Source organism: Drosophila tropicalis, unplaced genomic scaffold, assembly GCF_018151085.1.
Source record: "Drosophila tropicalis isolate 14030-0801.00 unplaced genomic scaffold, ASM1815108v1 contig_878, whole genome shotgun sequence".
NCBI classification, from domain to species: domain Eukaryota; kingdom Metazoa; phylum Arthropoda; class Insecta; order Diptera; family Drosophilidae; genus Drosophila; species Drosophila tropicalis.
Window position 1 is genome coordinate 1029142 of NW_027173374.1, and position 24088 is coordinate 1053229.

The 24088-nt window shown below is 40.0% G+C and overlaps 3 protein-coding genes across 3 annotated transcripts; 1 reads left to right on the top strand and 2 right to left on the bottom strand.

Moving 5' to 3' along the window:
- Positions 1 to 235: 235 nt before the first annotated feature.
- Positions 236 to 12765, bottom strand: LOC137585345 (uncharacterized). The gene is given in 7 exon segments (XM_068301090.1): positions 236 to 377; positions 444 to 521; positions 3867 to 3973; positions 4191 to 4368; positions 4524 to 4814; positions 7382 to 7926; positions 12628 to 12765. Coding segments are annotated over 6 exon segments (1332 nt in total). The 5' UTR covers positions 7922 to 7926; positions 12628 to 12765; the 3' UTR covers positions 236 to 239.
- On the top strand, positions 11449 to 20498 carry LOC137585898 (uncharacterized). Its single transcript, XM_068301914.1, has 3 exons — positions 11449 to 11625; positions 19386 to 19577; positions 19722 to 20498. Exons 1-3 carry the CDS (start codon positions 11449 to 11451, stop codon positions 20496 to 20498), a joined length of 1146 nt encoding a protein of 381 aa, XP_068158015.1.
- A 1455-nt stretch (positions 20499 to 21953) lies between these two features.
- LOC137585902 (uncharacterized) lies at positions 21954 to 22543 on the bottom strand. The gene is made up of 2 exons (XM_068301928.1): positions 22517 to 22543; positions 21954 to 22451 (listed from the first exon to the last, which is right to left on the bottom strand). Exons 1-2 carry the CDS (start codon positions 22541 to 22543, stop codon positions 21954 to 21956), a joined length of 525 nt encoding a protein of 174 aa, XP_068158029.1.
- Positions 22544 to 24088: the final 1545 nt, after the last annotated feature.

The following is a 24088-nucleotide window of genomic DNA, read 5'->3' on the forward strand; positions in this document are numbered from 1 at the left end:
TAATCTACTACTCCTGTTTGTTAAAAGTAAATTCGTTTTGCTTGCTTTAACATGTGTATCACGCGATCCTAGAACTATATAATATTTGTATGTATGTATGTATGTATATATGTTTCTAAACACATATATACATACATACATACATACAAATATTATATAGTTATAATGTAATGTACTTAGACCTAATCGTTGTCTTAAATATGTAAATCTTATGCAGCATCAATGCTGATGGCCGTGTCCTAGGGATGCTTTGTATAATTGTTCAATGGCATCTCATTGACATGGGTGTGGGCCACTTCCTTGGCCCGTTCGTGTATGGCAATGTCCATGGGAGCACTAGCTGGTTTCTTTTGGGCGGCAGCCTTCTGGGTCTTGAGCTACAAGGGAAAGGGGCAAAAGTAATTAATTCTTGGTCTTTGTGGCATATCATTTCCAACACTTACCCTTTGAATTGTCTTTTCAAAATCTTGATGTGGTTCTGGTCGTTTCATAGTACTGCAACCCCTCAAACGTTCGTTGGTCTGTGAGAACAAGAGTATACAGTTATTAAGACAGGTAAAACGCGAAAATTGGCTTGATGGTATTTCAATTCTGCTAAATGATCTTGAGAAATACTTATTTAAAAACTTAATTCTAAAATTTGAATGTTTAATGAGTTTGAAATTCCAAATTTAGTTTCCGAAATTGTAAAAACAATTGTAAATAAAACTTTTTTTATTGGGCATTTTTCGGTTTTTTATCCATAAGATTCTAAGAGTTTTAAAGTAAATCCATTTCTCATGTATTCTGCGTTCTGTTGTTTTTTTTTTTTTTTATTGCTTTCTTTTCCAGATTCTTAGTCTAGCGCGGCAACTCGCGCACTCCCACACGCAATGCGCCCGCTTAAAAAGTGCAAGCACTCTCATTAATGCTGGCTCCATATATAGCAGCTTTCGCACTCACACACTTACATCTTGCATTCTCCCGATCAGAACGTACGCTCCCAAGCTACCTCCCACTGTAATGCAGGAGCTTTCGCACTCAGATATGCTTCCTCTTCCCATGTCAAACTCTTCTGATCAGAAAGCGCACTCACTCTCTCCCACTGCACTTTCACTCACATGCATATGCCAGAGACAGCAACTTAAGAAGAGAGTGAGCGGGAGAGAGCAATTCAAGCACTTTTCCCGCCCGTTCTCATCACTGGGCATATAAAAGAACTCGCTGCTGGGGGGGGCGCTCATTAGTTGCGGGGGCTACGATGCCCCGTTCAGTTGCCGGCGTCCCTCTTACAAGTTTCGTAGTCTGAACTACGCACCTGTTCGTGAATTTTTCCTCAGCGTAAGTAAATTTTAATTCTTCTAGATTTATTATTAACCGCTGGATCTATTGGCAAATAGTTTAATCTCAAAATATTTGTTTTCCTCATTATAAAATTTATGTTATTATTTCCCATCTTCAGTGGTGTTAAAAAATGTTTATTGGATGGTCCCAAAGTGGAATTTGGTGAGTGAAAGTTGGAATTCCAAAAAAACAAAACCTTTTAAGAAATATTGATCACTAATTTAGAAATAATGATTACGTTTAATGTAAATTTTAACCGAGTAATTAATTGTTTTGTTTTTTACATCAATATTAATTCGCTTAACTAATTAGAAGTTCATCTTAAAAATAAAAACTACAAAATTAATAAATTTCTTTCTGTAATTTCAGCTCATGAACTCCTCCCCCAAAATTTACCACTCAGGATTCCCCAGTGTCTTTATTTACGGACAAATTGGAGGCCATGATTACTTCATTAACATGGCTGGATGGTTGGATGGTTGACTGGTTGGACAAGTCTCAAGTAGATGGGCATAAAACAAATCGACACCTTTAAACAAAAGCACTAAGCAAAACCGCAGACCAAATGCTTGACAACAACAAAAACAAACAACGAAAAAAACAAAAAATTTCGAGGTAGCAGCATGAGGTAAAGCCGGGGCAAAATGAAAATGAAAATGAAAATGTCAAATGAAAAGCGCAGGCCAGCTAAATAAGTATAATGAAAGACCAACAGCAAAATTTCCCTAAAGCAACATTTCCGCCACAGACCGCATAATGAGAGCAAAGCAGAGTTTAGAATTATACATACGCGTTTTGTGACCTTTTGCTTTCCATGTTGCCGGTTAGCTTCAGGCCAGGCCAGGCCGGGCCAACTCCATTCGAAAGTCTGTATCAGAGATGGAGTCACAATCAGAATCAGCGGGGGAGAGAGAGAGATACAGAACCCACAGCCGGAACCATGGATAGAGCCAGGAGCCAGGAGCCAGAAGCCGGCAGCTGTTGCCACATCGAAAGGCGAATAAGACCATGGTAAAAAGGTAATGAGTGCCAAAGGACAAACACAAAAGAAGTTGTCCCAAACACGGTGCACAATTGTCGCCAGTGCTTAGCCCAAGTCATTTTGTAAATTGACCACAGAATACGTAGAAAAAGAGAGAGAGAGAGAGAGAGCCACAGGGAATGAGACGAATTTTGCCGGAGAGTCTGCTCGATGGCTCTGGCTGACTCAGAATTCACAGGATAGCGGCAAATTGTGCTTAAATATTAAATGAACAGCAGCCAGAATAAGGTTGAAGACACAAAAAACAAAAAAATAAAAGCTACGACAATGGACAACCGTACAACAACCGTAAAAACACGAAAAGTTATAAACTCTCTTTGGACCTGGACGAAACACATACACAAAAAAGGCCAAAAAAAAAAAAAAAAAAAAAAACAACGAAACTGAATCACAAAACAAAACACTTTGCCACGTCTGAAATAATAAAAACAAATACAAATAAGACTGGAAAATAAAAAAAAAAAGGAAACCCAACAAAATAAAAGGACAATTGTATGCCCCCCGGATGGCAAACCGCAAAGAGCAAACGCGTCAAGGTGCAAATGAACGAAACTCCCAGACCAAAATAACCAAGAGCTGAAACGTGCTCAGGACCTCAACTCCTTTCCTGCCCAGCCCTGTCCTGTCCTGTCCTGTCCACCAACTGCAATTTGACATCGACAGTTCATACATATCTCGCTGGGCATCTGAGAAAGAGAGCCAGACATTTGCATCCTGCAGCAACACATGTCCTAGCATCTAGCCATTTGCAGTCCTTTACTCATTCTCTTTTCCTTTTTTTGCTCTGATTCTCACACTATTATTGTCCCTCCGATCTCTCTTGCCCCCACCAGCCTCTGGGCTGGCCAAGTCAACGCAATTAATGGTAATTGCCTTTTATCGGCTTAGCCTTGATAAGGTTTTTCTTTCATTCTTGTCTCTTTTTTTTTGCATTCTCCGTTTTGGCCCATTCCCTTCTATTTGGGCGGCAGTTGTTTGTTTCAGCTAGTCAACTTTTCTAGTAGTTATTGCTCTGTCTCTCTCTCTCTCTCTTTATTCTTCTCTGCTGCTTCTGTTATTTTTTGTAGGTTTACGCGGTTTTTATATTTTAATTTAATTTTATAAGTAACCCCCGTCTCACCCTGTTGGCCAACCAGCCACCTACTAACCACGTAGACAATCATGGTTCCAGGACAAAAAGGACTTTGAAAAGTTGTCCATTGCAAAAATTAAACATTAAACAGAGCGTTGAAAAAGTTTTTGTTTTGAATGTAGATGAAAATACTTTCAAATTGTTTGCATTGGAATTATAGAAGTTTTTGGTAAACGAAAAATTATTTCACCATAAAACACTGAGATGAGCAAGAGTAGAGAAAGGGCAGACAAAAGCCAAATTAATTTGATAGGCCAGTATCCTTAAAGGACCCTTCAAAATGAAATCGATTCTTGTGATAAGCTGCTTACATTTATTAGCCACTCAACTGTCTAATCGCTTTGAGATAAACAAACACTACATACTCACCTTCAACTGCATGCCTTCGGTTGCGTTCAGCTCGTCGCCACTTTGCCTCAATCCCTGCAGGAAACGGGCGAATACCGTGCGCCTCTGTTTGTGTTTATTTCGACCCTCTGAAACGGAGGAGGAGAAGCGGAAGGGGGAAAATCAAACCAAGCATAAGCAAATAGAACATCAAATCGTGTCTCTCAATCGGTTTAAGCAAAAACCAAAAAAAAAAAAAAGAAAAGAGAACAAGAAACAAACATTTAATTGAATTAAAAGCCATAAAAACCAAAGAGCCGACCACATGTTACCCACCATTCCAACATATGCATTCCCCTCTCTTACCTGTTGCCGAAAAGTCGTAAAAGAAATTGGTCCGCGCTCCTGGATAACTGTGCTGCATGCCATTCAGATTCAATGCCGACTTGGAGTCGATGGCATTGCGAGCCATCCGATTGGCCAAATCGTTCTGCGTGTAGCTATATATCTCGTTCTCCTCGCGATTCGACAGACAACTCGATGGCTGCACATGCATAATAAACGAAATGAATTAGAGCCCGACTACGATTACATTACGTTTCAGTTGCTACTACCAAGCAGGCAAAAGAGCCGCTCACTGATTAGCTCGAGTCGTAAAAACACACTCGGCCGTAAAAAGTCAAAGTTCACTTTGCTTACCAAATACTTGCCAGGCACATAAAGTGGCTGACTGTGGCTGGTTGGCATTACCGAAGAGCCAACCAGACCACCACCGCCACCACCACCACCACCAGAACTAGTAGCACTTGATCCGCTGGAGCCTCCACCCATACGACGTGTTAGCGTATGCCCCGTTGAGATGCGCACATGACGCTCCTTCCATTTGGATAGCCGCACCTGTTCGATGGCATCGAGAACATCCTCGTATGGCATATTGATCTGTTTGCTGTAGTGTGCGGCAAGTCCTTCCAAGTAGCCACGTTTCCCCTCCTGCCAGAACAAGAAAAAAAAGTTAGAGTAATACTAACTATTTTAATCATTTGAAATCATTTGAACTAAGGCCAGGGTCAAATGCGTGCTCCACTCCCCTTTTGAGAGACGCACACAAGTGTTAATATCTTCCGGTAATTAACGTAAGGTTGCCACTTAAATATGTGTCCTGCTTGACATTCAAAGCGGTCACTGAAGCGACATACTAGTCCTAGCAGGAACAGAGTGAGACAGAGCGAGTGTCTATTGCATGTTGCATCTCTTTTTGGCACAGCAAATTCATTTAGCTTCACATTCATGTAATGCGCATGCAAACATTTGTGCTGAAATGCAACTTGTCTGCAGCTGTCAGTCAGTTGAGATTCAAGATAACTACAAACACACACTCACACACACACACACACACACACACATAGACATATACACAATTGCACACACAGACACGTCTGTCTCATCAGCGCAAAGTGCAATTAGTTGAAGTTGGCGCTCGCGTCAACATGGCCCAGACAGAGGCAAAGCACCCAGAAGCTAACAAGTCTCAGTCTGCCAAATCCCCCTTTGCAAATGTCTCTTGGCCGCTCTCTCTTTCGCTCTTCTTAGTCCCACATGGAGCGCAGACACCTGTCGGGCATTTGTATGCATCTTTACTTGACTGCATTTTCATTTCATTTCGTTTCTTATGTGTTATTTTGTTTGCACATTAAAGTTACATTTCAATTTGCACATACGCAACGTGATATAACGCATACGACACGTTTGCCACAAAAAACTATTGCCAACAATTGCAAATATTTGACTACATTTTGGCCAAACAAACTATGTTGAGTGCATGATGGTTAAACTTTAACAGATACGGCCCAGAATGTAGACAACAACCAAAATAAAAAGACAATTGCTAATTAAAATGCAAAGCCAGCCACTTGCCAGTGCCTTCATGGCACTCTCTATGCAAAAAGTTTTCACACATGCCCACAGAAAGACACTTCGGGACAAGGTATCAACAACGTTTCCTGCTTTATCATCAGAATGCACACTTTTGTTTCTAGCTGAGCCTGCCGATGACTACAGGAGCGGCACGCTCGTCTTGCCAGGATGCCTGCCTGCCTGCCTGCCTGCCTGCATAATAAACTGCTGATGAGTGCCAAAGTGCCAAAGAAGACTCTGGCAAACTCGGCACAACATTATGCGTGCTCAATAGGCACAACTGCCCATGCCATGCCTGCTCCTACCTACTCACATTTTTAAGTACATTTCTCATCTCATTTGCTTTAATGCATCTGCAGTGCAATGCAATGCAATGAGTTTTTGCTTTACTTCATATTTACATGGCATTTCTTACAAAAGCGTCCAAAGCGGCCATGAACCAGTTACATGTTTGCATCGGGCGCTATCAAAAGCAAAAGCCAGATTGCGTGGATAAAAATGTTGGCTAAAAACAAGCACCGCTTGACACACTGGCTCAGCAGTTGCAGCAAATTCAAAATATGTGGCCATAAAAACATCATTCAATATGCATTAATGTCATGGATTTACGCATAATCGGTTATAAGTGGGGAATATACCGATAGCAGGGCTTAGTCCTATGAATTTGCCATACCAACACAATTGCAATCGGTAAATTAGGTCAAATTCTTTGTCAACAATCGCGGGTTTGGAATCAATGGGTCTAGGCATCAATTTTTTAATAAATAAACGTACTTCAAAGAATATTTCTATTGAAGACCAAAATTTTAATAAGAATTGAATTCTATTATTATATATAAGAAATCATTTGACCTTGTCGAGGATCTAGGTCTGTGAAGAGCAGAATATTAACCCTCTTTCTGCTTTTTGAAACATTTTCCTACCTGAGGGGCACTTTGGTCTAATTCGCTGATCTACAATGAAAAACCTAATCAAAACTTACTTTCTAGCAAAATCAAAACCAAAATTCATAAAGATAATGGCACGAAATGGCTGCAATTTGCTGGAATTGCAACTTTGTCGATCATTTTTGTGTTGGAAAACCCAGAGGGACAGAATGCTGACTGTCATGGCACATGGCAGTGTATAATTTTATCTCTAAACTGCCAGCATAACTAACATATAAACCAAAAATAACAACAACAACAACAGCAAAAAAAATTGTATAAAACAACCGCATCAAAATAAACAAAATTAATGCAATGCAAAGTTATTTGCCAGACCAGAAAGCGACACACACACACACACACACAGAGAGAAAATAAACGGGAACTGAGCCGAAAACCAAATGGCAGCCACCCGGCGGGCAGTCAGTCAGTTGGTTGGCCACTCGGTTTAACTAAATTAAAATCGTGTTAATTTCACATTAGAGCGCACACAGCGCCAAGCGTTAGTTAGTTGCTGCCTGCCCCCATTGCGACATGGCCATTACAACAAAACTGTGGCTGTGACTGTCACATGAAGTTGCAACAACAACAACAACATCAACAATAAGAACAAACAACTAGTGGCGAGAGCTCCCCGTGGAGAAGCATGCAAATTGCCGGATCTAAAATAAAAGGAAGCAAGATAAACCAACGCTGGTCACTCACTCACTCACTCACCGGTGTGGAATAAGGATGTGCAGTAAGTCGAATGCCATCCGCCTCGAGATGCCTCTTCATTACAGCTTCCAGCTCTTTCATGGTCACCGGAGAGTCACAATCCGAGGCAAGGATCTCATTGCTGTTGCTCAGAGCCTTTGGATCATTGATCAGGACATAGACAATTGCCGCACCCTTCTCACGCAGCATGCGCACACTTTTCAGGAGTTTGCCGCGATGCGAAAGATTATCCACACCAATGGCATCCAGATCGATTTCGCCAATCTGCTTGCAGATCTCCAGCTCATCGTAGCCATTTTCCAGGAAGCTTTCGCCATACTGCACCAGACCGATGGTGCGCAACCACTCGCAGACTATGTTGTGGTGCGGCATATTCGCGTATCACGTGGCTACAGCCGGGCCGGCAATGTCCAGCGGTGCGAATGAGACTTTGGGCGTGTGGCGTGGCTTTGAGGTGCTAGCACCAAATCCACCCAGAGGCTCGGGATGATTGCTGCTGCTGGCGGCACTGCTGCAACTGCTGCTAGATGTTGCCTTCATAGCCACTGCAAAGAGAGAGAGAGAGAGAAATAGTGAAAGCAGTTTCAATTAGATTACATTAGATTCTTGAAGGAGAACACAGCAAAACAAATGTCTGAGCATCCGTTGCCCATTAAAGTATGCTATATCTTGGCAAGGCACTCGCCCAGCAGTTTTGGGTTGTAGAATGGGAGTTATCATATCAATTTGTGTTAATAGCAGTCATTGTTCACTCTCATAAATAGGAAGGATGGACAGATTGAAAGACGGCCAGCCTATAAGCACTTAATGATAATGCTCGGTCATGTACACGGGCCACTAAAACACTTGAATATGTTTAGCCCCGGAAGCCACTCACTTGCATATGAATAAGCCACTTAAAATGACAGATGGACTAAGAACACACAGACAGAGAAAGAGAGAGCTCTAAGAGGCTGAGCAGCGCCCCAGGTCACAGACAAAAGACAAAAGGAAGTCGTCGTCATCGTCGTCGTTCTCGTCGACGTCATCCAACTATTTACAATGCTCCTTCTCTTTTTGGATGGACAGTTTGTCCTGTTGTCCTGTTTACCCTGATTGTCCTGTTGTGCCTGCAAAAATATTTTTGCTTGTCGAAAAATGAAATGCAAATGGCTGCTGGCAGTAGAAATATTGTCATGCCATTTCTACCCCCCACACCCAATTGCCATAACCATTCGTCTGGCTTAGTCCAGGTGGATAGTCCACTCGTACCAGACATCCCTCATCCTTCAACAGAAACTCCAGTGATTGCCTCTTGCCTCTCAACGGATTCCGAAATGAAATTAAAGTAAATTCTCGGTCAAGAAACCTAACACATAAGCATAATGAAAATAATGTGGCTACAGTTTTCATCTCTCACATTGCTGCAGCTGTCATTAAGTGGAGTGTGGTCTGGTGACAATGTCCGGCACAATGATTTATATACATACACATACATATAGCTGGGGAATTTATATTTCGCCTTGTCTGTTTGCATTTATGTTTGCTCTGGGTGCAAGTGAGAGAACTCTAATTGACTTTGCTTTGCTCCATATTGATAAACACATGCGAAACAAAATACCAAATTCAAAAGCATTTCATAACGTTCTTAAAACACAATGAATGAGGCGTAGACAACAAGCTAATTGAGAGGGTTTGAAATGATGATATCAACACACATTCATAATGGTCATTAATGTCATCACTTGGAGAACAATTTGTTGATTCAGTTTCAGTAAAGATCTTTCACAAGAATCATCTTATTCCTAACTTCAACCCATATTTAAATGGAATTGGGATGAGCTATTTCCATATCTTAACATACTTGTATTGACTGCGTTAAACTATCTAAAACTTTTACTACGCCACTGGAAATTGTTGGCCAACTGCTGCAACTCGGCAGCTGCAAATATTTTGCCAACCAAAAACTTTCTGCACATTGTTAGCATAATAAACACATAATAAAATGCGAAAAGGCAAAATCAGTAAAGTCAATTTTCAAGATGTTTTGCATACGCAGCCGTTCCGGGGCCATTGGAAAGTTTATTTACGAGGCAAGCCAAGTGAGACAGGACAAAATGCAGGTCGAAAAGGCCACTTAATGAATGCGTCGTATGTACAACAGATAGATTAAATACAAATGCATACTCACACACATACCAAGATGAACAAGAGTTTGTCAAAAATTTCATTAAATACAAGGGTTATGTTAAAAGTAATCAGAAATACAAATATTATAGAGTAATATGAAACATTTACTTCAAAGCAATCCTAAATAAAACATAATTTATAACAAGTTAACAACGATTAGTTTGTAGCTATTCAATTCTATTCAACTAGCGAGTCCTTTAGATGAGAAAGATGCATGAAGAACAGCCTAAAAAACTGAACTCACTTCAAATAATCTCTTTTATTTGAAATAAAACTAACATAAACTACAGATCGATAGCTATTCGCTACTTTTTGAGTGACCCTCGCATGCATTCATATCAAATGTATATAGTATTGCATACGCTCAGGCGCTCAATGTAATTACATGAATGTTAAATCGAAATTTGCATATGCCACAATCTGACTCTCCGATAAGCGTCTTAAATTTTCAATTTCATTGTTTATTAAGTGCTAAATAATTGTTTATGTGCACGTGCATAATAGAAAGAGACAAACATACATATACATACATATAAATTAACGTAAAGATAGAAGCAAAATTAAAGAACAAAGAAGAGCGGAGGACAGGGACAAGGCGGAATAATGATCAAAGGCGTTTCATTCTCGCACGATTTCCGTTTGTAATTATTGTGCAAATTTTATACAATTTCCTGTTATGCACTCCCCCGAACAAGTGTCCCTTGCCACTTGCCACTTGGCCGCAAGCTTATGAGATTTCCTCCACTTTATTGCATATGCAATTAAAGCATTCATTGTGTGGCAAGCTTATGATTTGTGATTAGGGTTTAGCCCAACACCTTTGAGGTGTAAAATTTCATAAATTTTCAATGCTCATTTTCACAATATTTTGCCATTATGTATTTATGTATTGCCACTTTAAAAAAACTATATTAAAATCTACTAAATTCTTTGCTTAATAATCCTCATATTAAGCAAATGTTTATACTATCTAATGCTATGTGTGTTTGGTTTTTTTTTTTTTTGTTCAAAAATAATTTTGTTTTCATATATGTATTTAAGCTAGTCCAAGTAATTAATTTTAATATGAAAGCCAAACATGCGCTCTAACAATTGTCATATAATTTGCCGTCTAGACAGTGGAAATTTAGTATTTTCAATTAACTGCAACGGCCCCCAAAGCCAGCAAAACAACAATGCACACCCACACACACACACACACACACAACACTCGCACAGGAAAAAAAGGCTCACAATGCAAAGAAGTTTGAGGCTGGATTCAAAACGGGCTGACTGCCATGTTGACACAGCACGCTAAAACAGAATGCAACAGAAAAAATACATTAAAAGGACTTTGAAATTTCATACCGAAAGCTATATACTCTATCTACATACATAAGAGACAATAAAGAATACAGTTTTCAGAGGAGATAACAAAGAGATTTCTATAGAGAGAAATCGAGAGCCCTAAAGTAAATCTCCTTGTACATAAAAATATATAATTATAGTTCTTCCCTCTAAGCCCAGTGGCTTATCTAATGACTAATGCTGGTTAATTGAAAAAAGGTTAACAAAAAACGAATGTCTGTGTTACAAACCACTTGCAAAATCCGAAGTGCTTGCCGCAAGTGTATATGGAAAGCGTTAAAATGGAAGCCGGCAAGTTTTGAACACAGCTCCATGGAAAGCCGTTTGCAGCCTTGGCAATTGTATAACAGGAGCGCAGCAGCAACTGGTAGGCGAATACTCAAGGTTGCCAACAAAATTGCAAGCAGCTAGAGGCACTTTGAACAGCTGGCATTGGCATTGGCATTGGGAGTTGTTTGGGTTTGGGTTTTGGGTTGGGGTATGCATTTGAGTTTAAGACTTGGGCTGAAGTTTGTGTGTGTGTTTTTTTTTGTATTTTAATACGTGTGGCAATGTCACTGCACCTGACGCTGCACTCACCACTTCGCAGTGGCGGTGGCATTGGCAAGAGTCGCACTCTCATTGCGATTCCCATTCCCAAGACCCGCAGCAAGGCTACGCACTTGCGGTTGTTGATGGAAGCCTTGCAAGCGACTCGAGTGGATGTGGATGTGGATGCGCACCCTCATGTTGGATGTTGATGATGGTCTGCTTAACAAAGCGTGTGATGTTAACGGCTTCGATTTCACTTCTTTTTAACCATTCCCCTTCCCTCCCTGCCCATGGCCCATGCCGTGCCGTGTGCCGCATGTGTTTTTTCCTTCGCAATGACTTAATTGAAATTGCATTTGCTGCGTTTGTTTGCACATAATTGCAATTTGTTTAAAATAACATAAAAGTCAAGTCAAGGACTTAAAGAGAAGTCAGCATGGAATATGCAGTTAAAGATTACTTTCGAGATATTATTTTTATTTCAATCTCCCCCTTTTTTTGTGTGGCTGCGGTTTGTGGTTTCTGTGGCACAAAAGGAGTATTGTGAGTTGAGGTGAAAGGAAGCTTTTTGTGAGCAGCATCAGATTAAAAATGAAACTAGTCATTAGTTAAAAACTATTCAACTCGATTTCTCTAGCAATTTGAAAGCCATCTATTTTAGTATACAATTTAAATAAAATAGTTTGTTAGTCAGACTCCCGTCTACTGGGGAATACATTCACGAAAGGGGAGATATTGGAAATGAATTCAAACGAAGATTCTAATTGGAGAGTTCTGAACAGGAGCGGATTGACGCTGCATTTATATTGTGCATATTTTGTTTAAATGGAGTATAAATTTTAAAGATTTTTTTAGCTAATACCTGAAAAGTGAGATGTAAGATGAATGATTCCTTTTGGCTTTAGAATGTTTGAATTTCTTTGAAGTTAGATATTCGTCGTTGTATTCCAATGAGTTCCTTAAGTAAATTTTAATGAATTTTCATATATATATATATATAGAGATTTAGCTATCAATCTAGTTACCAAGGACTACAGCCATGCACTAGCCTGAGTTTGGAACACGGGTCCTTGAATTTTTAATAAAATATTTCAAATCATTATTGAAGGGATATATAAAAGGCATTGGCCTTATATTTAGAGTTCCGATTTGTATGCTTTTTAGTTCACAAACATATATATTATTATCCATATACTTACGCAATGTTTTTGTTTGATATCCTGTAGGTGAAAATTTGTTTATATTCTTGACTTATTTCCCTTCGTTTGTTCAAGTAAGAACTTCAACTGAGCGAACGTAAGATTTAAGCGGCAAACGTGGTAATCAAATGGTTTGGCACTTCATTTATTAAGATTTCGCTAAGCCGATGGAGGTGATTATCGCATGGCTGGCCACTTGTTCGAATGTTCCAGAGACCGCAGATGATAACACGACCAGAACACACGCAACTGGACGATGGTCACACACGCACAATTATGCCATTTGATTTATGTGGCATTTGGTTCGGCTTAGCGGGGTTTCGCGACGCCACCAAAACAATAGCGAAGCGGGCCGAAAAAGTGGCGCGCGAAAATGGCCGACAAAAAACGCGGAAACTATGCACCGCAAAGTGGCTAGCAAATTGCCAGCGATTGCAGCAAACTGGCGGCGGGACAAAAAAGTAAACGCAGCCGTTTGTTAGCCGTACACATTGATTGCCGGGGTGTTTAACACAAAAACGAAAAACCGAAAAACGCAACTAAAAAAGAAAGAAACGAAAGCAAACTAAAATTTCACTCGCACGTTTTCTTGTTCTGCCTTGGCCAAAAGGAAGGCGTGCGCGTATCGGCAGCAGTTGGAAAAAATGCAACCAAAGTATGCAAAGCACGCGAACGTACTGCCAGCAAATGCAGCCCATAGCCCATAGCTCAGTCGAGAAGAGAACACGGCGAACTTCTCGAGGAAGGCCGCCGCCGCCGCACCGTTAACATTAATGCCAGTCTGCCTATGCCACTACCTCTGCCTCTCGAAGAGCCAGTAAGTGTGTGAGAGAGAGAGAGAGAGAGAGCGTGAAAGGATTGGGGAGCGGCAGCAGAAGCTTTTGCAAACGTTGCAAGTGTTTGTTGTAAGCGATACCCAGGACGCAGGCCGCGAGGGAACCCACAGCACAGAGCAGAGCACAGCTGGGGAGGGTTTTTTTTTTTGTTGAACCAAGCAGGCAGCCACCCCGAAGCCTAAGTGCAGAAAGTAGGTGAGGCAGCCACATGAGGTAGGCAAAGCGACGAGACGAAGAGTGTTTACCTCAGCTTAGAGCTGACGCTCTGTCAGACAGTCTGGCTCTCTGGCAGTGGCTCCGGCTCCGGCTCTGGCGTAGGCTCAGGCATACAAAACATGAATGAGTTGTGAAGCAAATGAAGTGCTACGACTCGTCAGTCGAGCCGAGTGCAACCCGCAGCGTATTTATAAATATATGGCTGAGAATAAAAAGTGGCATAAAAATGCAACCCAGCAAGAGACGCCGGCAACACAACTCTGCAGCAACAGCAGCAACATCCGCAGCAGCAACAGCAGCAACCGACAGCGACCAACGTGCAGCAGACGTTCACAGGCTATCATGTCACCGCTGCCGTCCTCATTTGTCTGTTTGCTGCAAGGTTTTTTTTTTATTTTTGTTTTGTTTTACTTTAATTTCTTTTCTTTTTTCGTTTTTGTGTTTCATTGCAGACATCGAGACACACAGACAGACAGACAAGCTGGCAGACGACTGACAGGCAGTTTAGTTTCGACTGCGACTGGGCATATTTTGTGCTACATCATCATCATCTCTTAGCCAAGGATGATGACACATGCGAATGACTGCAAATAAATATGGGATGGGTGGAGGGAAGGGAGGCTGGGAGGCAGCCTACTTGGTGAATGTTTTACTTATTCGGCTTCTGTTGCCACCCACAGGCTGCAGCAAAATGTTGCTGATGGTAGCAAATTTTGGAGAGTCGCATCTAAACTGAAGTTGAGAGGCAACTAACTGTAGTTTGATGCAACTCATAAAGGGTTTCCACCACAAGCAGCGACCTTGAGCAGTTTACAACAAAAAGCATTTAAAAGTTTCTAAATACCAAACTTGTTTACGAAACTGTTACACAATTTCAAACAAAACTTTAATTGCATTCTGTCATCATTTTAACTACAGTTTAATTCTCACCCTGTATTTTAGTCTCTGTGACTAAATATAAACATATATATGTATCTATTTTTAGTATGTATATAAAAAAAACATAATCAAAAGAAAATTACAAAACAAAAGCAACAAACGAGTGAAAAAGCTGAAGCTCAACTCGAGACGAGTTGAGACTAAAAACAAAAAGCATGGCATACTTATAGGCGCGGAGCACGTATGTGCTTAGGGTTCGCATGCACATAGTATGAGTTATAAAGGATGGTTCCAGCATAAACGTGCTTTAAACTGTAGTCTACTAGACACACACTAAATTATCTCTACATAAGTATTCTTTTTTCTCATATTTATAATTTCGTCCTATTGAAAAGGATGTTCATGTAAGTTACGGATCCTTTAAAGACGATCAGTTCGTTTACATTTCCTTTTTAATTTTAATGAATACTTTTTCTAGATATTTCTCTCTGTGTAGCCACATACGAATATGTCCCTTGAGTTGTCAAAGCTTTCTGCCTGACATTTGGAGCGTGAGCATATTATATAGACAACCTGTCTACACAAACCCACACACACACACACAGACGCACACAGAGACCTATCTATAGTTGATATATATCATTGTAGTGGACTCTAGTGTATGCAATCTGGGCTGGTGCCTTTAGCAAAAGTTTTATCAGTTTTGTTTTGATAGTTGACTCCTTGCCTAAGCCTATTAAAGTCGCTTGAGTTGCACAACTAGCCAAGGACTTTGCATCGGGCGGGTTTCCATGCTCAGGTTTAGGTTTACTGTTTTCTATTTTCTATTTTTTGTTTTCTGTTTTATTTTTTCTCTTGTTTTGCGTCTCCCCCCTCACTTCACGACTTTTGGGGCAAATGATAGGCCCCAAAACACAAGGGAGCTAAGCTCTTGTTGCTCTGTGCGGCTGTTAATTATCAGGAGGTGCTCGTTAGTGAAGTTCTCGACGTTCTTATTCACTCTTGTTCCCGCTTTCGTTCTCGCAACTGAGTTTAGTCCTTTCTCTTTCTCGTTCTAGTTATCTTTCTCTCGCTTTAACTCTCCGGTTTATGCTGTGTCTTTATTTCGGTCTGCCTTCCTCTCTATGTATGCTGCTATGACTGCAATTTTCTCAAGAAGCCGCACTTAAATGGCTTCCTATGCGGGTGCTAAACAAAAGCAGCAGCCACACACGCACACATATCCAAGAAATTCTGCATATGTTTGTGTGTGTGCGTATGTTGGTTTGTCTGTGACAGTTGAAAAAAAATCGCAGCTATAAGTCGCAGCGGTGTTTGCCGCCCGGTGGTTGAATGTTGGTTGTTATTATTTCGTTTTGTTTTTGCTGATTTTAGCTGCCTCCTTCTGTGTCTTGCAACGTGCAAAAAAAAAAAAGAGTTGCAAATTTCAGACTCTTCTGCTGCTGCCGTTGGTTGTTGTCGTTGTTCTGCGCAACACATGCGCCATTATGCAATTGATTTTTTCTCATTTTTTGTTTGTTGTTTTTGTTCTAGAGTATTTAGCATTGTTGTTGTTGTTGCTGTTGCTGTTGCCATGCTCGGTAAGTGCTTAAAGCTTAACTTTTTTCATTTTTGTTTTCATTTTTTCTTGTTTTTTTTTGGATAAGTCGAGTCGAAGGGGCCATAGGTCATTCAACTTGGGGGCAGACTAATTTACAACTGGCTGCAGGTTACGCCTAATTAGGAAGCCCCAACTAAAAGACTGAAAGTTATGTGGACCAAGGCGTTGAAAAGCCAACATCAGAAAGGTGTCTAAAGTGACGCTTTATATGGCATGGAAAATGTGAAAAATACACACACACACACACATAGACACACAAACACTCACTTACTTAACCAACTGCAGGCAGTTTCTATGCATCACGTAACGCGTGCCCTATCTCATTTCATGTTGCATACAACGCGGCGCAGTGCGGCGCGGCTTTTAACCCTGAATGCAATGCTGCAATGAATGCAGCTGCAACATAAAGACAGACGACTCACAGACACACCCACACCTCTATACTCCAATTACACATACATACATTTGTAGGTTTGTATATGTTTATGTAAGCCGATTCTCTTAGCTTCCCCTTTCGCGTTATAGAGCTGAGTCAGATTGCGTATACGCAACATTGGCCACTTGCATTATTAAGCGTCTGTTTGTGTCGTGTGCTGTGATAAGCCTCAACAACTTGGCTTCGGCTCCAGTCTCCGTCTCAGTCCACATCTGCATATTCATCTGTGCAACTGCATTTCCCGCTTTAGCCTTAGCGAATTGTGGGGAACGCGTGCAATGCGTGTGTGCCCTGTTTTATTCATTGTGAATGTCAAGTGTTGGCAGTTGGCTTCCCAAGATGGTTTTGTTTGACGCCTGAGCAGCGACAATGACAACAACAACTACAACGAAAACGACAACGACAAAGACGTCGACGACGACGACGACATTTGCTGTGTCAAGTGGCATTCAAGTGCATTTTACATGGCGCGTCTTTGATTGGCATTAGCTCTGTCTCCCTCTCCACGAAGAGTCCAATTGCAATGAAGACGAAGATGAAAATGTCAACTAGCTACCATTTGTCATAGGAAATTCAGCTAGGATATGAAAGAATTATATGCTGATTTCCTTTTTCTGTTTTGCTTCTATTTGAAGAATATGACAACTAATTATTTCTCATTCCTTGGAAAAGTTATCATTTCTCATACTTGAAAGAGAATAGGTACATATATGGGCAATTCTTCAGTGACATTCGTTATCAAATGTATGGGTATATAAGATATTGTATTTACATATGTATATAAAATATGGCTTAGAAAAGCTTTATGTTTGCTGACAGTTTTCTGCATCAGATCGTCCAGGTGTTATATCAGCGTTTACATTGTTCAAACTATGCCAAGTTCGTTTATAAAGAGCTTCTTTATACATGGCCCTTCGTTAATTATCTAAACCATATGGTTTCTAACTTGGCCATAATACAATCATTTTACGGAATGTTTATCTTTTATGCAATTTTGGAGGCGCAAAACAGCAACCACAAAAATTGATGCCAATTTGAATTGCAGATATTTAAACAAGGTCGATGAGATGTATCATTTTCCTATGTAGATCTTGGATTTAAATAACTATCAAATGAGAAAATGAAATCAGTTTCCACATAATCTCTCCACTTGCCACTTCATCATCTAAGTAATCAAATGAGCATTAACCAAGCTTGGATCAATTGGTTATAACTACTTTGATTGTAAGGGCCCTCTCTCTTTCTCTCTCTCTGTTATGTCAATCTAACTTCAAAAATTGAGAGAGCTACACACCCTGTTATGTTGCAATTTCAATAGGCACTTAATTGCAATATTACAAGGTAAGAAATATAATGAAATATCAAAATATATATCAATGTGGTCAAACAAAAGGGGCCCAGTATCAAATTAATACGCTGCTTCACACAAGGAGTTAATCAAAATATATATATAGACATATATATCATGTTTATGGCTATTAAAATCGTTAAGCAAGTCATATGCAAATCCACTCATACATATGGGAAACGCCAACGCAGACGTCGTACTTTTACTTTTTTCTCGGCTTCTTTTTTTCCCCCTTTTTGTATATAGACAAACATTAATTTACAACCAAATCTATACATATACATACAAACTGTGCACGTGTATATAGAGTTGGATACATACATATATAAGAAATCATGCAAAGCAAATTAAATAAAACTGACCTGAAGTGGGTAAAAGCGTTAAGGTAAAAGCAGTAAAACGAAAGACAACAATAACAAACAAGTCAACATACAACATTTTCACGGCCCCTTCGAGATGCGTTGCCATTAAGAAAAAACTTAAAACAAAATAAAGCCGAAACTTAAATCCAGAGGGGCAAGGTTGAAATCAATAGATCAACGAAGCCGCGATACCCTTACCCTTTTGCATCTAAATGTAAGTGACTCTCGTGTTCTGTCATTGCATTTAGTCCACCCACGATCTTCTCTATTTGATGTCTTCATTAGAGAGTCTGCAGGGAGTCTTCTATAAAAATGCTGGTTAATTGCTGGCATACATCGACTCATTCAAGTCTCTGATATCTTTGTCATGTAATGGCAGAAGTTAAACATCATTTACACTATCATTTACCTCTCTTCCTATCTTGTTTTTTCCATCATCATTAGTATTTATTATTCCCTGCGAATGATTGTAGGCACCTACAACTAGTGTACTCTTTCCATTGGTTTTATTTCCTAGAAAATGCATTACTCTCTTGTGGTTAAGTTACTTGGTTATTCGGTTACGAAGATTTGATCATAATGAATATGCTTTTTCTACAAAATTTTGCACTTTTATTATGACAAAATTTGCGTGAGTGATAGCCAAATGATGCCACAAGCAAATGAACGTTGAAGTGGCAAAACGAAAACGGAAAAAAACAAATAAATATACATGAATACAAAAAGAAATTATGAAATTTCAAACTGTTACAACAAATCAAGCAGCTAACCAGCCTGGCTGGCTCCGCTAGCTAGCCAAGCAATCACACAGACAAACTGGGAAACAAGTTTTCTGTTCAAAGGCCTGGTCCAGGTCTATTCAGATCTTCTGCTCTAAAGACACACTGCTTTGTCTCTGCTCGAAGCATAAGATTCACTCTGTTGTCAGCGGGCAAAGCGTGAACAACACAAAGCATCGAAAAAGGGAACACAAATATATATTATCCAATATGTTGCTGCTGCTTCTGTCAATGGTAGGTTACATAGTTAATTATGTGTTGATGGGATTTTCATCGATTAATCATATTAATTATCCTTTCAGTTGGTCGGGCTAAGTTTAGCTCAAAATCCAAACTACAATTACCAACGCCCGCATGTTGCATTCAATGTGGAGAGTCAAGCAAAGCTACCGGCTAAATTTGTGGTACAGACATTGGGCCCTAATAGTCGCACCTACGACGTAGAGTCTCAGAGGGCGCCGACAGTTTATGAGAATCATCAAACACAAGTTGTAGCACAGCAGCAACAAATATCATATCAGCAGTCAGTACCACAGCAACCGCAAATTATCTATAGTCAACCGCAGCAACAGCAAGTGCAACAGCAGTTTGTGCAGCAGCAACAAGTACAGCATCAAATTCAGCAGCAGGTACAACAGCAAGTACATCAGCAACAGTATGCATATCAGCAACAGTTGCAAGCACCCCCGCAGCAATTGCACACCACAGCGTATGCAAACCCTTTGTTGATCAACGCTGTTACCTATCAGCAGCAAACTCCCACTCTGGTGGCACCTCCAGCACCAGCCCCACCGGCGCAACCCATTAGTTATTACGCGCAACCTCAGCAATTGGTTAACTACCAAGCTCCACCAGCGCCGCCACCACCAGCTCCTGTCTATGGCGTTGCGGTACAGCAACAGCAGCTGCCACAGAGGCTCTATTTCAAAAACCCACAGCCATATGCTGTGGTTACGCTGCCCAATGGTCAGAAGACTCTCGATGCTGGTCATGGCTCAGGATTCCCTCCAAACGAAGTGCAATACAAACTGTTAGCTAGCACAGGTTCTCAGTCGACTGCTCCACGCGTGGGAGATCACGTCGGCCAATCGCAGAGCTCGTCATTGGATGCTTTCAAATACAAGCAGTCCGTTCCCGATGATACACGTGAATATCAACGCTTTGTCAACAACTGCAATGCCAATGGCCAGTGTCAACAGTTCAATTTGAGTCCAGGACAAATCGATCCAAGCCATCAGCAACTATTGCAGCAGGCACGTGCCAGTACCCAGCCACGCATTGAGGGCTGCACAAAGAGTGAGGCAGTCTATGTTCCTATTGGAGCCCAGTTGAATAACCAAGGTCAACTGCGGCCCAAGGGCAGACGCCAATTCGAACGCAAGGAGCAACAGTTCGACAGGCATCCCTATAACTAAACACAATTCTGACCCACCCATTATGTTAAATAATACAAATCGAATTTATTAGAGTGTTTATTAAGTTTCAAAAAGTTGTTAAACAAATTGTTTATTAAAATGTTAAAAATCTACAAACTAAACATTTAATTAAAAGAGATCGCCTCAAAGTATGCAATGATTTACACAAACTACTTATTAACGATTGATCGTAAACATTGTTTCGCAACATTTGTTGCTATTTTTTATGTGGGCACAAATCAAAATGTTGCTCAACTTCAACTTCAAAGTGTTGCCCAATAAACAATTCGATGTTTGTATCTCTTATGCTAATTAGCTAAAAACTAAGACATATAAATCAATGACGACGAACAGGAATTATGTAACATTATATCAATATCAGGTTTTTGGCTAAGACAACAAGATGGGATTCAGATAAAATTAGGGAACTAAATTAAGTTATAAACCTTAGAAAACAAAAATCATACAACAAATATAATAATAGTCCTATTAACTTTTAATGAGCAATAGCTATAAAAATATGATAAGAAGACAGATGAGAAATGATTGGAAGATTTTCATGGCCCCATTTTAAGGGCCTAGTTGATAACCGCTCCTGCCAACTTATGCCAGCATACATAATATTCATAAAGAATAAGTTCTTGATAGTCTTGAATAGCCGCCAGCTGTTGATGCTCGAGCTTAGTCAGTGTTTAGAACGCAAGTGAGACACCTCATGTATATAGAAATGAATTCGTGCTGCCTACTATTTCTGGTAAATGTTTAACTCATAAACAAGTTTTTTTAACGATGGATGACGTGAAACGGCCAAAAATTCCCCTTCTACACAGCTGATGAGTACGATGACAGTGTCGCTGGCCGCCTTGGACACTGGTTATGCCTATGAAAATCCAGTTGGAGAACAGTTAATAGAGCCTACAGTTCACCAGGTGCATCGACCACTGAAACATCGTCTCAAGCCATCCATAAATCATTGCAATAATGAGCTGGGAAGTGGCGAAACGACGGAAAGGTATCGTGCAGCTCATCCCCCGCCGCGACGTTTGATACACCACAGGGAAGTGGTGGTGGACAGGGACTTCTTTGAACCATCGGTCGAGAGGGTTGAGGAACTGAAACGCATTTTGCTGGAACAATAATAAAGAATCAATAAATACTTTTGGGAAATTCCCCCCCAAAAATTTGTTTGTTTGCGATCTGTCATTAATTCAGTGCCCATGGCTAAGGCAATTAAACAAATTATTCCAGGCATTAGCTAATACTTGGCCAAAGATAAAAAGTTGCTTCGAAACCGCATTCCAGACCAAATGGGATGCTGCCAAATTAGCCAGAAACCATTAAATTGAAAAAAAAACAAGTGCATTTTTTTTTTATAATAAATAAATAATTTATTTTAGCGCGCTTAAAAAACAAAAAACAAACTCATAAATCGCTCAAACCATACAAGTCGCCGTTCTATGCATCATTCTTATACTTTTTGCTCTCTCCCGGATAAACGCTATATAAATCGTAATCGAACTGATCCCATTGCTGGTAATCTGCGCCTCGTGGCTTTGTGTTCCCCTTCTTTAGCTTGAGTGACGACTTCTTCTCTTGGGCCACATCCAAAACTGGCAACTTTTGACGGACCTTTCGCTCGTGCGCCGTAAGAGGCTGTGGACCACGAACTGGAGTGCTGCTCTCAAGGAATCGTGACTCGTCCATGCCCAAATCATTGCCCGGACTCATTTGGGCATCATAGAAATTGGCAAAGTTCTGCAACTGCATCGAGGCAGCCGGATGATGATCATAATAGTCGGGCATTATCAGATTGTAGTTCCCGGTCAATGTCATTGGCTGTTGGGGTCTTGGAGCATAGGCAAAACTGGAAGCACTGCCGGCTCCATTCAATGGACGACTGTAGCTATAGCGGGGCAGAGCCTGACTCAGGACCAAACAACATGTGAACAGCAACTAAGGATAATTAAAAAGAAATTAATTAAGACCTAAAATTTTCATTCACATTTTCTTTTACTTACCACTTTTGTATAGTATTTAATAGCCATTTTTAAGAAAATTTGTTATGTGAATTGTTTGTTAATATTTGTTTTAGCTCTTGAAAATTTTTCACACTTTTTCTGCTTCTGTTTATTTGTTTGACTTTTTTTCCCCTCCTTGTGCTTGTTGAATGTTGCGTTTAATTCGAGCTCTTAAACCTGTCTAATGTTCTGAGCATTGCGATTTTGTATTTAAAGCAAGAGCGTCAAGAGCGAAAGCCGAAAGAATTTCATTTTGGAAATCCGGTTTACAAAAACTCCGAGCCAAGCGGGCTGCTTTTGGCCAGCTGCCGTTGACTGACTGACAACCGTGGAGATGTGAGTGACACACGCAGCAAACGTCAGTGCAGGTCAGGCACAAAAACACTGAAGACTGAACCCACCAGCCGGGTAGAGAGACCCAGCCAAGCCAAGTCAAATTCGTCCCATCAAGTTCAACGCGTCAAACGGCAGCAGCAGCAGCGAAAAGGCAAACAAAAGAAATGCAAATCATTTGACATTTTTCCTCAATTTGTTGTCGCCTTTCAACTATGAAACTCATTTTGACACACATTTTGTGTTTAAATGAAATCGGAGACAATTCGCTTGTTGTGACGCAGACGATGCAATTTTTTTATTGGGCAATTAATCCAAATTAAATGTTAATAAAATTATTAATCAAGCACGCTTTGTACCACTGAACTTTTGTGTAATTAACCACACGATTTGCAATCGCCATATAAGAGAGAGAGGGAGACAGACTGACTGACTGACATGTTAATAAACATATTTACAAATTGGCATATCAATCAAATATTTTTGTAATGGCTTTACAATTCTTGTCAGTTGGTCGCCATGGGTGGTGGATGAGGCTGGTCATCCCATGTAGTTGGTCGGTTCAATAACATTTTAAAATTGCAGATCACATTAACAAGATAATGACTACAGGCAAATCAGTTATTAACTGTATGAAAATCCAACAAATTTTCGATCTGAGAAGAAAACGCGTATTCACATATTTTGTTTTGCGTAATAAGAATTGGATTTCGTTAATTAAATTCACATATTTCAAATGTGTATAATAAACAAATAAGTGTATATTTATTTACAACAAAACGAGAGAACTGAAAACAGCTTCAAGCTGATTGAATTGTGTATAAAAAAAAATATAAAAAAAACACCCAAAAGCTAAATTAAATTGGAGCACACATTGAGGTTAACTTTTTAATTAAAACTGTGTGTAAGTGTGTGTGTGTGTGTGTGTTAATGGGCACTTAATTTAAAGAAAGAGATACAAATACAGATAAGAAAGTATCTACAATTTCTGTTTTTTTTTTTTTTTTTTTTGGTGAAATTTCAATTAAATTGCAAAAAAAAACAGGAAGCTTTGCTTCAACTCTACATCTTTTTAAGGGGGCTCGACTAGTGTTCAGTTAAAGTCATTCAACAAAAACAAAGTGAATAAGTCTATATATCAAGCAAAAGTCAATCACCATTTATATATTTATAGAAAAAGGAAAGGAATTAAATTATGAAGAAACAGACTTGTTTAAACTGATCTTAGGTAATACATTT